This window comes from Oratosquilla oratoria, chromosome 17 (genome assembly GCF_046742065.1).
Source record: "Oratosquilla oratoria isolate Oo_2021 chromosome 17, ASM4674206v1, whole genome shotgun sequence".
Classification (NCBI taxonomy): Eukaryota; Metazoa; Arthropoda; class Malacostraca; order Stomatopoda; family Squillidae; genus Oratosquilla; species Oratosquilla oratoria.
Genome location: NC_134793.1, coordinates 27,249,481 through 27,264,617, shown reverse-complemented (window position 1 = coordinate 27,264,617; position 15,137 = coordinate 27,249,481). Strand labels below are relative to the sequence as shown.

At 46.6% G+C, this 15,137-nt stretch overlaps 1 protein-coding gene across 1 annotated transcript in view; it reads right to left on the bottom strand.

The window, feature by feature from the left end:
* The window catches only part of LOC143034551 (thromboxane-A synthase-like), a 71,859-nt gene that overhangs the window by 34,943 nt on the left and 21,779 nt on the right, over window positions 1-15,137 (bottom strand). Inside the window, exons 6-7 of the mRNA XM_076200759.1 lie at window positions 15,011-15,137; window positions 8,442-8,645 (exon numbers count right to left, since the gene is read on the bottom strand). The exon at window positions 15,011-15,137 is cut by the window's right edge and continues 41 nt beyond it. Of these exons, the coding sequence (XP_076056874.1) occupies window positions 8,442-8,645; window positions 15,011-15,137 (331 nt within the window). The remainder of the gene's footprint in view (window positions 1-8,441; window positions 8,646-15,010) is intronic.

Genomic DNA, 15,137 nt, shown 5'->3' with positions numbered 1-15,137 from the left:
CGCTGAGGAGGGGAACACTGTGATTCTCCTCGACCCCAATTTGAGACGGCACAAGGTAGTGCTGGAACGCTACCCATTGGACCTGCCCCTGGAAGCGGTAGAGGCTCACCCAAAGGTGATCTCAGCCGAGCGACTGCGCTCCCGCACGGATAAGCTCCCCACAAGGCAAGTGCTGGTGGTGTTGGAGGGACAGCCGCCCCCCAAACTGGACCTCGGCTGTTGGGGGAGGTACTCTCTGCGCCCTCATCGGGGGGAACCGGTGAGATGATATAAATGCCAGAGATACAACCATCTCCAGGTACGGTGTGAACACGCCGTCAGATGTGGCGTGTGCAGCTTGCCACACCCGACGAAGGAGTGCATCGCAAAGCACAAATCCAATCAGACCACCTCCGCAAAATGCCCCAACTGCGGAAATAAGCATCACGCCTGGAACCCTCGGTGCCCCGAGAGGGTCCGCAGGCTCCCCAGGCTTCTCCAGAAACCCCAGCAGCAACAGCGGCAGCCCCAGGGGCCACCACAACGGCAGCAACAGCGGCAGCCCCAGGGGCCTCCGCAACGGCAGCAACGACGCCGCTCGAGGACATCACGTAGCCAGTCGCAGCAACAGAAGAACTTCGTCGCTGGAGCATCACGGCACCAGGACACCAAGCACCAGCACCCCCCACGTAGCCAGCCTAAACCGCAGCAGCAGCGTCGGCAAGCCTTCCAGCCTGCATCACCACCAACCAGGTCAGCGTGGGGTCGGCGGCGGTCCCCCGCGGTCCCCGCCCCCACCCCCCAGCCCAGGCCGCGCCAGAGCCGGAGGAAGGGATTAGCCGACCGGCCCCCAGGGATCACACCCACTATCGCCAACCCAGGACGCGGAGTCGGGAGCAGCGGCCGCGGGCCGCAGCCTTGGAGACTGGCGGCAGCGCCCCCTCGGCCCGGCGCAGCGCAACCGGACCTCGCTAACCAGGAGGGGGTGCACGGGACCCTCCCGCCAGCACTCCCACGACGTCGGCGAGGAGACCCTCCATGGGCCCAACCGACCCTTCCCACGACCTGCCACGCACCATGAGCGAGGAAATACGCACAGTCGTCAGCTGCATCATGGCAAGGATGATGCAATTTCTGGTGAAGCTGCTCACCAACCCCAACCATGACAGCGACAAGCAGGGGACCCTGAGCGAGCTCCTGCAGGAGACAGTCTCAGTCTTCACAGAATGTGGCTTCCAGCCACCCCCCGACCTGAAGGACACGCATCTCCGCTCCCTCTACCCAACCGACCCCAACCACCAGAATGGAGAGTCGACGAGCTGAGGCAGACGCCGATGAGGACCAGCTTGCTGGACCCTCCCAGGCTCCGAGTCCTGCAGTGGAACGTGCAAGGTCTCCGACCTAAGAAGCACCAAGTACTGCAGGCTATCTTCACGGAAAACCTTGACGTGGTGCTGCTCCAGGAGACCTTGACGCGTGCCGACTTTGAGTGGAGGGTGGCCGGTTATTCCCTTCACTCGCTCCCTGCCACAGAGAACACCCGCGGCTGTGCGGCGCTGGTGAGGAGCACCATCCCTCACCGCAGAGTATCCGCCCCTGGTCCTGGCACTAGAACTGCAGGTCGGGGGCATCCCGCTTCTGGTGTACAACATATACAGGAGCCAACGATACCATCTGGAAGCAGGCGAGCTGTTCTCCCTCGCCGCCCACACCAGCCTCCTCGTGGCGGGCGACCTGAACGCCCACCACCCCATGCTGCAGTCACCATCTCCAACCAACGAAACGGGCCGCCACCTGGCCGTGTTACTCGAGGACATTCCCCATATCCGCCTCCTCAACACAGGGGAGGCTACCCACACCCGGGGGGAGGGAGGCTTGACCTCACACTCGCCTCGAGCGACCTGGCCGCCGGTGCTACATGGCAAGTATATCCTACCCTCACCAGCGACCACTTTGCCACTCTCACCACCCTCCCAGTGGCACCCCCAGCGACCCCCCTCCCCCCTCCACGTTGGAACATCGGGAGAGCAGACTGGGCCAGCTTCCAGGCCTCCCTCGACGAATGGTGGGCCGCCTACCAGCCACCCGTGGACCTTCACCAGCGGGAGAGGGACCTAACTGCTGCTATTGAGAGGGCTGCTAACGCAGCCATCCCCAGGAAAGCCCCGAGCCGTCGTCACCGGCCAAATTGGTGGTTCTACAACGAGGAGGTGCGGGAGCATAACCACAGAGTGAACATTCACAGGAAGCTCTACAAGAGACGCCCCAACCCAACCAACTTGAGACTACTTCAGGACGTGGTGGCCCGCGCACGGGAGGTGTCCCTGAAGGCCAGGGAGGCCAAGTGGTTGGAGTGGTGCGCCTCCTTCAGCCACCACACGTCTCTAAGCCAGCTGTGGAAAAGCGTGAAGACCGCCTCCGGCGCCTCCCCGCCTCGCCCCGCCGCCCACCCGCACCCACACCAGGAGGCTGAGTGGCTCGTAGCCGAATTCACCACCCGCGGCTCCAGTGACCAGCTTCCGGGTAGCACGCGCCGTCTCCAGCAGCAGATTCAGCCGCGCCGCGACATGGCCATCGAGGAGGCGACTAAAGAAGCTGATGTAACAGACCGTCCCTTCACTCCTCAGGAGCTGGAGCAGGCCAAGAGACGGGGCCGTGACACAGCAGCAGGGGCCGACGGCGTGACGTACTCCATGATCGCTCACGCCGGGCCAGCTGGGGACGCCGCCCTGCTGGCCACAGTCAACGAGTCGTGGATGGCGGGATGCCTGCCTCCTTCGTGGAAGGAGGCTGACATCCAACCAATCCCCAAACCGAGGGAGCCCACTAAGCTAAGGCCTATCTCCCTCCTCAGCTGCACGGCCAAAACGGCTGAGAGAATGGTGCTTGCTCGCCTTCAGTGGCGTGTGGGGCCACTACACCCCCACATTTTCGGCTACACCCACGGCAGGAGCACGGCGGACAGCATCCTGACACTGCTGAATCAAGTTAACCACCGCCCCGCCATCGTTGTCTTCCTCGACTTGGAAAAGGCATTCGAGCTGGCCAGCCCTCACGCCATCCTCGCCGCCCTCGTAAGGAAGGGCGTGATGGGAAGGATGCTAGCCTGGCTCCGCGACTATCTCCAGCATCGCCGCGCCAGGGTAAAATTCCAGGGCCTGAAGTCCAGCTTCCAGAGGTTGGAGAACGGGACGCCCCAGGGTGGTATCCTCAGCCCCCTCCTCTTCAACCTGCTGATGGAGCAGCTGGTGGCCCTGCCCTTCCACAATGGCACCATCCTCCTCAGCTACGCCGATGACCTCGCCCTCGTGGTCACCGGGAGGGGAAACAAGCTCAGGAAGGCGCAGCAGGCGCTCGACATTATCAGCAGGCGCTCGACATTATCAGCGGGAAATGCAAGGAGCTGGGACTCAAAATCTCTGCAGAGAAGTCCCGCGCCATGATGGTGAGGGCTGCCGACCCGGCAGGTCAGCTCTGCGTCCAGGGCGTCGGACTGGCCTGGGCCAACTCATACCAGTACCTCGGGGTATGGGTGGACAAGTGGCTGTCCTTTACAGCCCACGCCGCCTACCTGAGGGAAAGGGCTGAACGTAATGCGAGCCATGACACGACCCACAGCGGGGACCACTTTCTCCGTCCTCCGACTGTACTTCATATTTGCAGTGCGCTCCCTGGTGGACTACAGCGCCCCAGTCCTCATATCGCTCTCCCGTAGCCAACAGGAGCGGCTCGAGGTGCTGCAAAACACCGCCATGAGGACGATGCTGGGAGCTCCGAGATGGACCAGTGCGTGCGTCATGCAGAACGAGACCCGCCTGGTGCCACTCACCACCAGAGTACAACAGATCGTGGCCTGCCGCGTGGCCAGGGTCCTGCAGCGCGACTCCGAAGGAGTAGCACAGAGAAGACTACGGCTTGCAATGACGCAAGGGAACGATGTCCTCCACCGCAACCCGTAGCTACTCCAGTCCACCCTGGCCACCCACAGCCTCGTCCACATTAACAGCTGGCGCTGGCAACACGCCGACCTCCCGGCCCCCATCTACCGAGCCCCACCCCCGTGGGAGCCCCCCACAGCAGAGTTCTCCACCACCCGGCTACCGGCCAGCAAGGCGCTCTGCACCACCGAGGAGCTGGGGCATCACACCCTCATGGCGGTGGCGCAGGTGTCTGAGCCGGGCGGTGCCATATACTACACCGACGGCTCGGTCGACCCCGAAAGTGGCAGGACGGGCGCCGCTGCCATCACCGCTGGGACCGAACTGCTCGAGAGGACGCCGGATTACTGCTCCACCCTGCAGACAGAGCTTGTGGCCATCCACCTGGCCCTGGAGCACGCCCAGAACCGCCAGGAGGCTACTGTGGTCCTACTCACAGACTCCAGGACGGCGTGGCAGGTCCTCCAGCAGCCGTGCCCCAGCGACAACGTGGGACTCGTCACCGCCATCCTGGGCAGCCTGCAGAGCCTCGCCGCACAGGGACGTCGGGTAAGGCTGCACTGGATGCCCAGCCACGTGGGCGTGCGAGGCAATGAGTCCGCCGACGTTGCTGCAAGAAGAGCCGCTGGCGCCCCCCACGTGACCAGGCACGTGCCACCTAGTCTGTCGTACGTGAAGGCGCGAGCCAGGCGTGCCGCAGCCCACCGCGCCCACCAGACTCACCGGCAGTTAGAAGGAGCAAAAAGACAAGCTGCTTGGTACGCCGCCACCACCGACTATCAGACGTTGAGCGCCTTCCATCAACAGCCCAGGGCGGACGGCGTACTGTTGCAGAGAGTTAGGCTGGGCTACTGCACCAGGGAGGAGCTGTACGACGGCTTCCAAGGGCAACAGTGCGATCACTGCGGTAGGCACAGCCGCCACCCGCTGCTGCACTACCTACTGTCCTGCCCGGCCACGGAGGCCCTCCGACCAGCGCCGCAGACCCCCGCCCACCCTGCAGAAGGCAGCCTCCTCAGCAGTCGGGCAACGAGAGCTGCCCTCCTTGTCCGCCACACGCCCATGGACGTAATGCTTGGGGTGCTCAGGGCGGCGCCCCCCCCTCGCTGACCTCCCTACGCCCTCACCTTCCACCCACTAGGGCACAACAACTCCCCCACTGGCGGGCTGTTGCCCGCATTGTATATCAATGTATGTATAGCTGTACATATTTATACAATAAACCTTTATTAACTTTAAGATTTCCTTCGTCATTTCTTTGGACCTTTAATTTTTGTAAGTAGCGGTCTCCAATGGCCCATGTATCGAGTTAGGATGTGTGTTATTCCTGATTTATTGATTTCTATTTCTATATTTGTGAATTTTGTTTAGGTTAAACTGTTGTTTTTCTTTATTTCTGTATGTCTATATTATCTTTGTTACAGAATTTCCTGATGATGTCTCTTTGTAAGACGAAACGTTGAAGAATAAATGAATCATTTTGGCAACTTGGTCTATGCCCACCCTCCAAATGGCAGAGTATTGGTTAGAAAGCTGGAGAATACCCATAAGAAGATTAACAACCTCCTTAATGCTGTCGATGTTAATAATGCATGTATATATATATATATATATATATATATATATACACATATATATATATACACACATATATATACATACATATATATATATATATACATATATATAAACACATATATATGCATACATATATATAAACACATATATATACATACACACACACACATAAACACACACACACACACACACACACACACACACACACACACACACACACACACACACACACACACATATATATATATATATATATATATATATATATATATATATATGTATATATATATATATATATCACTCGGTACATATTCAGGTAACACGATTACAATTAACAACACAGGTTTGGAATAATCATTGTTACAATGTAATTACAAACACGTTTCGGTGGGGGGGGGTTGCAAGTCAAGTTAATTTTAAAGTGATTGTAATTTATTGTCCTATTTGTCTTAATAAGTACCCTCATTCCTGAAACACTTTACAAAACCCACAAAGTGATTGTAATTTACTGTCATATTTGTCTTAATAAGTACCCTCATTCCTGAAACACTTTACAAAAACCACACTTCCTACCATTCCAATGCTAATTATGACTAACATCTTTGTTCTTTGTCCTGACTGCCACCGGATGACGTTATTCAGACGAGGGGAACCTGTAGTACTTCTTCTCTTTACTTATAGTTACTTATAGTTAGTGTATGTCATTCTTCTCCTTACTGTATATGTTTATTGTATATGTATGGTATATGTTTATTGTATATGTAGTACTTAATATCAATATATATGTAGTACTTAATCTCAATATATAGTAAATGTTTTATATAAGTAGTCTATGTAGTCATTACATTATGTAATTGCTCTACGTACGTCGTTAGACCATACGCACTGAGCGTTAGCGTTGTTGTCATGCCTATATTCCATAGCATTCATGTATTTAGTATAACATTACCCCTGACCGTTTTGCATGCGAACTCCTCATTATATGCAAGTGTTTCTCTTACCTCATTATGTCCTTATGTTATATATATATATATACATATATATACAAGCCGCGGGCTTCGCCGGAGGCTTGGGTGCGCAAACAGCGGCCTGCGGCCGCAGCTTTCCACGCTCTAATCCCTCGTTTTCCCCTTCGGCCTCGGCCTCGGGGCGGAACCCCAACACGGGATCCCCAGCACGAAGAAGAACGCGAAGAAGAACGCGAAGAAGAACGCGAAGAAGAACACGAAGTAGAATGCGAAGAAGAACGCGAAGAAGAACGCGAAGAAGAACACGAAGTAGAATGCGAAGAAGAACGCGAAGAAGAACGCGAGGAAGAAGAAGAAGAAGAAGAAGAAGAAGAAGAAGAAGAAGAAGAAGAAGAAGAAGAAGAAGAAGAAGAAGAAGAAGAACGCGAAGAAGAAGAAGAGGAAGAAGAAGAAGGAGAAGAAGAATGCCACCTGACCCTGACTTACACAAGCGCTTTTTCAAGAATATTTTTAGGACAAAGTGTCACCATAATACCACCTGTCCACGACTTCCACAACGTTTTTTAGAAGAATATTTTTTATTTAGACTTATATATATATATATATACATATATATATATATAATATATATATATATATATATATATATATATACACACACATATATATATGTATATATATACATATGTATATACATACATATATATCTACATATATATATATATATATATATATATATTTGTCTGTATCGTTCTCCCTACAAGTTCCACCTGGCACCAGGGTGCTAAAGAAGTGGGTCAGAGGTCATGTCCCTATCCTGTGCCAGGCCCCCCAGGCTTACGCCTGATGGCAGAATGTACTTAGCTCCGGTCGTGTGTAGACCTAAGAAATAAACTCCCGTGATATTAGATGTTTCACTTAACCACACTCGGTCACTCTAGTTACTCCGGGGTCAACAGTGTGGTTAGTGAAACATCGAATGAGAAGAATTACTACAAACCCCTGCCTCCTAGGGCACATCTAAAGGGCAAATATTAAACCATAATTCAGTTCAGGTCTCTTAACTCAGGAGTGTAAGCGATGTATTCCACCAACTAAGAATCCAATGCTCTCGGTTCATCTCTAATTTGTTTATAATAAGTTCCGAAATATTATTCCCTCTTCTCTTTGAAATGCATTCACTACGTCCACTCCAATTTCCCCGTACTGACCATATATGTCTTATGTGGTCCGTATTTTAGAAACTTTTAAGTGACATCATAACGGTTCAAACTTGCACGGATTTCTCTTATAATCGTAGACTAATCTCCACTCAAAAGGTGACTGTCGATTATTTTCAACTACGGTTCCTCCTCCCTTTACCACCTCAGTGAATCCACTTTTCAGTGCAATATTATCCCAAAGGATAGACGTGCTGATTACTGCTGATAAAAATAGATAAATAAATAAATAAATAACATCTGTATAATTATATTGGTCACTTTTCTATCACCAAAGACTGTCACACAGTATCTTTATTTGGCAATGTACCTAATGCACGTGAGGATTTGTACAACCATCATCCCAGTCGCCAGGGTTTTTGAATGGCTACAAAACCCTGACAGAATGTTCAATGTTTTGCAACCTGAATTACCATACGACAGTTGTTGTAGAATAAACCATATTTTATTAAGATCTACGAATAAAACAGTTCCACGTCAGCATATCCTTTAGTTTTCACGTTTCTGGCTGCAAATTCCATGTTTCGAGAGGATGGATCTTTCTGGCTCGAAAAGATTGGCAGCCCTGATATACTTTCGTTGGAACTCGAATACACCCTGGCGACTATGAGATTGTTTCTGAATCCGACAGATAATAAAATGCCTAAACTCTTTCTCTTCGTTTTATGAATGATATGCATCATCTGACCACAACCAGACGAGTTTATTATACTATAATCCCCCACGCAATCTAAGGATTAAAAACAAATCTTATTTACCTGTGGGTTTTCTTTTCTCTTCTTGATGACTTCCTTCAGATGTACTTGAACATGATCTGCTTTCGAGTCTTGTCCTCCTAGCAGCCTGGCCATCAGAACAATGAAAATGGCGAAAATGCGTGACGCTGGGATAAGGACAAACAAACTCACGAACTTGGGCATGGGATTTTGAAGAAACCTTCGAATCATTTGAAGAACATCGTTCTGAAAAGATATATCACTATCACTAATAATAATGATAATAACACTAACAACAAACTCACCATCTCACTCCCAAGAAGTGTTGAGAAACTCAGAGGGGTGAGCCCGGTCAGTTGCGGCAAGCCGCTGGATTTTTTAGGCCGATGTTTGGGTCGCCTCCCCGCCTGGCCAGGGCTTTTGGTAACCAGCACAAGAAGCACCCAGCGGACCCCGGAAATCTTACTCAAGGCCGCGTGTTCATGAGTCACTGGTCTACCACGTGACCCAACAAAAGCAATAATAATAGTAATAATATAATACTTATAATAATAATGCTTATAATGATAATAACAATAACAATAATAATGATCATCTTGATGATAATACTGATAACAACAATAATAATAATAATAAAGTAATAATAATAATAATAATAATAATGATGGTAACAATAATAATAATAATAATAACAATGTGTATACATTGTGACGAATGTGGATAGGAGGTAAGGGAACACGGGCTGAGGGAAATACTTTTATTCCTGACTAGTTTCGCCTGAGTGGCTTCTTCAGAGGAACATAGTTTGAAGTCAAGTTGGTCAATATATATGGCAAAAGAAGGAATGTGGCAAAGTGTCAGGTTGGTCCCCCACTCGACCTCATCTATCGGTGTGGCGGATTGTCACAGCGGGTGGACCAAGTATCCTCCTGTTGTTCGCGTGGCTGAAACGTCCGTCTGGATCAGGGGCTCTGTGTTTATTATTCATTACGATAAAGTGTGCTGCTGCTTTAGCCCATATTAAATCCCCAGTTCTCTTGTTGATGTTATCATGGATGTTGATAAAAACGGACTCCATCGCCTTTCTTTCCTGCCGTGTAATGTTATCCATGAGAATTCTTGCCTGGTCCCATTTTGGTAGATGGCCTCTTTCATCGACATGGTTAACTAATGCAATACTAAACCCTGTGGTGCCTTAACATCTGCTCGGTGTTCTTTCAATCTGGTGTCTAAGCCTCTGCCGGTTTCACCGATGTATTTTTCTGTCACATCCACCACACGGGATTTCGTAAACTACGCTGTTTGTATTTGTGGTTGGGTCTTTTTTCTTGATTAAAAGGTCCTTTATTTTCGTACCTGTGGAAGTCGCAAGACGAATGTTGGAGGACGATAAGATTTTGTCTAGATCTATTGTTAGATTGGAATTTGGGACCACCCAATATTTAGCGTTGGACTTTTCTCTTTTGTTGCGTAGTATACTACGAGCCTTCTCCTCTAGGGTGCAAAGTAACCCTCTGGGGTATTTGAGCTCTTCAAAAGTTGTTTTAATTATTTCAATTTCATCCGCTAGAAATTCGTCACTGCAAATACGAAGTGCTCTTAAAAACAGGCCTATCACCACACCAGTCTTTGTCCTCTTATTATGTGCACTGTAGAAATGAATGAAGTCATTTTTTTTTTGTCGGTTTCCTATAAACTTTAAATCTAACACCGCATCCTGATCTTATTAACACGGTGTCTAGAAAAGGTAGTTGTCCGTCTTTCTCATTTTCGATCGTGAATTGGATGTTAGAATTCACACTATTTAGATTAGATAATAAATTTTCAATTTTAGTATTGTAGTGGGTAATCACTAAAAATCGTCCACGTATCTCAGCCAAACCGTATTGTCAGATATTATGCGGAGAAAAAACTTGTTTTCTAACATCTCCATATATAGAGAGGCCATACTGCACTGAGGGAGAGACCCATCGCTAAACCTGCATGTTGGCGGTATTCTTCACCGTTAAATTCACAAGCACCGAACCTGACGCACATGGATAATAATTTCTTGTAATCACGTTTGCACACGGGTAAATCACTATCCTCGAACATTTCCAGTACTTCCTCAACTGCCTCTAGGGCACCATCAATTGCGACGTTCGTAAAAAGATTTTTCACATCGAAACTTACCAATTTCTTGGCCCTGAAATTCACTTTTTGTAACCTCTCTTTAAGATCTGATGAATTCCGAAGATGTGCCTGGCTGAGTCTACCCAAAGCCGCGGAAAGAGGGGCGGCTAGAATTTTGGCTAGGCGGTGTGGTGCACTGCCAATCCCAGAAGTGATGGGTCGTAATGGGATATTTGGCTTGTGTATCTTGGGCAGACCTCGTATGGATGGATTTTTTGGGGCCTCTTCCAATAGGTGTAACAACTTCTTTCCTTGCTTTGTCTTGTTTAACAGGTGTCTGGCTTCTTTGTTGAATGTCGATGAAAGAGGCCATCTACCAAAATGGGACCAGGCAAGAATTCTCATGGATAACATTACACGGCAGGAAAGAAAGGCGATGGAGTCCGTTTTTATCAACATCCATGATAACATCAACAAGAGAACTGGGGATTTAATATGGGTTAAAGCAGCAGCACACTTTATCGTAATGAATAATAAACACAGAGCCCCTGATCCAGACGGACGTTTCAGCCACGCGAACAACAGGAGGATACTTGGTCCACCCGCTGTGACAATCCGCCACACCGACAGATGAGGTCGAGTAGGTGACCAACCTGACACTTTGCCACATTCCTTCTTTTGCCATATATATTGACCAACTTGACTTCAAACTATGTTCCTCTGAAGAAGCCACTCAGGCGAAACTAGTCAGGAATAAAAGTATTTCCCTCAGCCCGTGTTCCCTTACCTCCTATCCACAATAATAACAATAATAATAATAAAGTAATAATAATAATAATAATAACAAAGTAATAATGATAATAATAATAATAATATTATTATTATTATTAACAATAATAACAATAATAATAACAATAATAACAATAATAACAACAACAACAACAACAACAACAACAACAACAACAACAACAACAACAACAACAACAACAACAACAACAACAACAACAACAATAATAATAATAATAATAATAATAATAATAATAATAATAATAATCAGCAATAATAATAACGTGTATACATTGTGACGAATGTGGATAGGAGGTAAAGGGAACACGGGCTGAAGGAAATACTTTTATTCCTGGTCAAGGTGGCTCCTATTAAACTATAGGAGCCACCTTAACCAGGAATAAAAGTATTTCCCTCAGCCCGTGTTCCCTTTACCTCCTATCCACAATAATAATAACAATATCAAAAGTCAGCACAAAGTCACTTGGCTAATAGATTTTGCGTTGATCTCTGAAAGTGTTTAGGACAGTGAAATGTGACTTCTTTATGGCAACTGCATGGTTAGCCGGGCCGATTTTATGCTGGCACCGTTTTAATACGGGGTTAATGACCTGGAGATAGGTGTGCTAGTGCACTTCTTACATGTCATGATATTTGCCAGTTTAATATTCATGTGCCAGTTTGCAATGAAGATGTGGGTGCTGTCCACACCATCCTATTGCAAACGTTTCAGCTTTTGATTGTAGCGACGCGACGATGTTTGGACAGGTATATCATAAGAACATTACATAAGAACATAAGAATGAAGGAGACTGCAAGAGACCATAAGGCCTACACTAGGCAGCTCAGTATCCATCACCACCTGTCATCCCCATCCATAAAGTTGTCTAATCGTTTCTTAAAACAACTGATAGTTTTAACACTCACTACATGGCTACTAAGTCTATTCCATTCGTTGACCACTCTATCAGTAAACCAGTTCTTGTCTATTTCCTTTTTAAATCTAAATTTGTCCAGTTTAAATCCATTACTGCGAGTCCTGCCCTGTTGTTTTAATATGATGACCTTGTTTGCATCACCCTTATTAAAACCTTTGATCCACTTGAACACCAGTATTAGATCACCCCGCACTCTGCGTCTTTCCAGAGAAAGTTAAGGTGCCTAAGCCTCTCTTCTTAAGGCAAATTTCTGAGTCCATGTATCATTTTGGTCATTCTCCACTGTACTAATTCTAGTGAACTGATGTCCATTCTGTAGGACGGAGACCAAAACTGTACCGCATAGTCAAGGATGGGTCTAACTATCGCTAGATGGAGTTTGATAATTACCTCTGTACTTCTATTCGTTACCGTCCTATCAATGAAACCTAATGCTCCGTTAGCTTTATCCCTGACGCTAATGCACTATTTCCTGGTTTTAAGGTCTGGACTCACTAGAACTTCCAAGTCTCTCTCCCACTCAGTTTTCTCTAAAAGCGTCTTATCTAAGCTGTATCTATTTTCGGGGTTGTGTAGCCCTACGTTTAACACGCTACACTTAGTGATATAGAAGTTCATTTACCATTTCACCGACAATGTGAACAATTTGTTAAGATCATCCTGCAGAATCTCTTCGTCGTCTCCTGACCTAATTAGGTGTCCTATTTTAGTGTCGTCCGCAAACTTACTAACATTACTATTTATCCCATCGTCTAAGTCGTTTATGTACATAATAAACAACAAGGGAACCAAAACAGAGCCCTGGGGAACCCCACTAGTAACATTGCCGCACCTAGATTTTATTCCATTTATGGTGACCCGCAGTTTTCTGTTACTAATCCAAGCTCTAATCCATTCTAACACTGTCCCTCCTATGCCATGGGCTTTGATTTTATTTAGTAGTCTCTGGTGTGGCACCTTGTCGAACGCTTTGCTAAAGTCAAGGTAAATAACATCGTAATTATCATTGTTATTTGACGCCTTATATACTTTAGTGTAAAAGGGTAGAAGATTAGTTACACATGACTTACCCTTGGAGAAACCATGCTGTGTGCCACGAATTAAATTATGTCTCTCGATGTCTATTTACTATTGTTGAGTCTATTTACTATTATTGATTCAGGCATTTTACCTATAACCGATGTCAAACTGATTGGCCTGTAGTTCCATATAGACGATTCATCTCCCTTCTTAAAAACAGGAACAACGTTTACCTGTCTCCAAGCAGTAGGCACAAAACCAGTGTCTACCGATTTATTAAATATTTCAATTAACTGGTCGTAGATATCAAATTTACACTCCTTAAGTATTCTCGGAAAAATTTCGTCTGGACCTGTGAATTTTGTAGCTTTAAGTCTTTCAATCTGCTTGACTACTACTTTACTAATGCTGATATTAGTCTATTTTCTTCATCCCCCAATGAAAATCGGATCGCAGTCAGGTACCTTATCGAACCTCTCATTAGTAAACACCGATAGAAAATAATTGTTAGACTCCTCACTCATTTTTCCTCCAATTCTATCATGACATTTTCATCATTCTTAACTGGTCCTATTCTTTCTTTATTTTTTGTTCTATAGAGATGAAAGAAACCCTTTGGGTTGGATCTTGCTTGACTGGCAACCTTAATTTCATAATTACATTTCGCTGTACGTGTATTCCTTTTAACCAGCTTTGCCACCTCGTTATATCTTCATCTAAGGTGTGTTTCTCCGTTTTTTATTTTTATGTAAAGTCCTCTTTTCATTCCGATCTCATGTTTCAATCTGTCCGTCATCCATTTGGGAGTATTACTATTTTTCCGTATTGACTTCAGGGGGATGAATGTATTTTGTGCATTAATAATTAAATCAGTCAGATTGCTATACATTTCATCCAAATCGCTGATCTGGCTGTTGAGCCCCCGCCCACAAGTGACCTGACCCAAGGTATGCATATTAGCCTCCGTGACCCGACCCCTGGTCATGACCTGACCCTTGGTCATGTCCCGACACCTGACCGCGCCGATAATGTCCGAAAAGTTCGTATAACATTTCATATTCAATTTCAAATAAGTTTTTATATTGTCAAAGTTTGCTCTCCTGAAGTCTGGTACTTATTTCTTGATGATCGCTAGAGCCTAGACTATCTCCCACTTTACGTTACTCATTAGGTGTTCATTATTAGTTGAAAGTAAGTCCAGAGTAGTTTCTCACCTCGTAGGATCGGTAATAATTTGTTTTAGGAAATTGTCCTGCACCACATCTAAGATTTTTTTTTCGCTTCCTGATCTCCTACTAAAATTTCACTATGCGATCATGATACCCGCTTCTCCTTTCCAGTTAGCGAACGTAGTGAGACTCAGCCTGAAGTTGCAGTTGTACAATTTAATAATTCCTATCGCAAACTTAAAATCTACTAAAATCGTTTCCACATTTATGTTAGTCATGGAGTAAACACGAAGTGAAATAGGAAATGAGTTGGCCAATTTTGGACCCGTTGTACATTGGACCCATACTGAGTAGGTCTAGAATACAAATCGACCTAAGATCATAGCTTGCTCTCATTTGATCTGAAGGATACCCCATGATAAAACAAATTAAAAGATAGATAAATAAATAAACTAATTAATTGATTAATGAATAAATGAATACATAAGTACATAAGTAAAAAAAAATCTACATGAAAAGTGTTATGATGAGGACCTTAAAAATGCATCTAAACTGTAGATGAAAATTATTAAGATAGTGTCATCACCTCAGGGTTTTTGATGCACTGGAGGTCCATGGCGATGGCACACGTGTCGATGACGTCAAGCGTTAAGCACTGCAAGACCTCGTAGACGTCGAACTCGTCTCCGCTTTCGGCTCTTTTGTCCATTTCT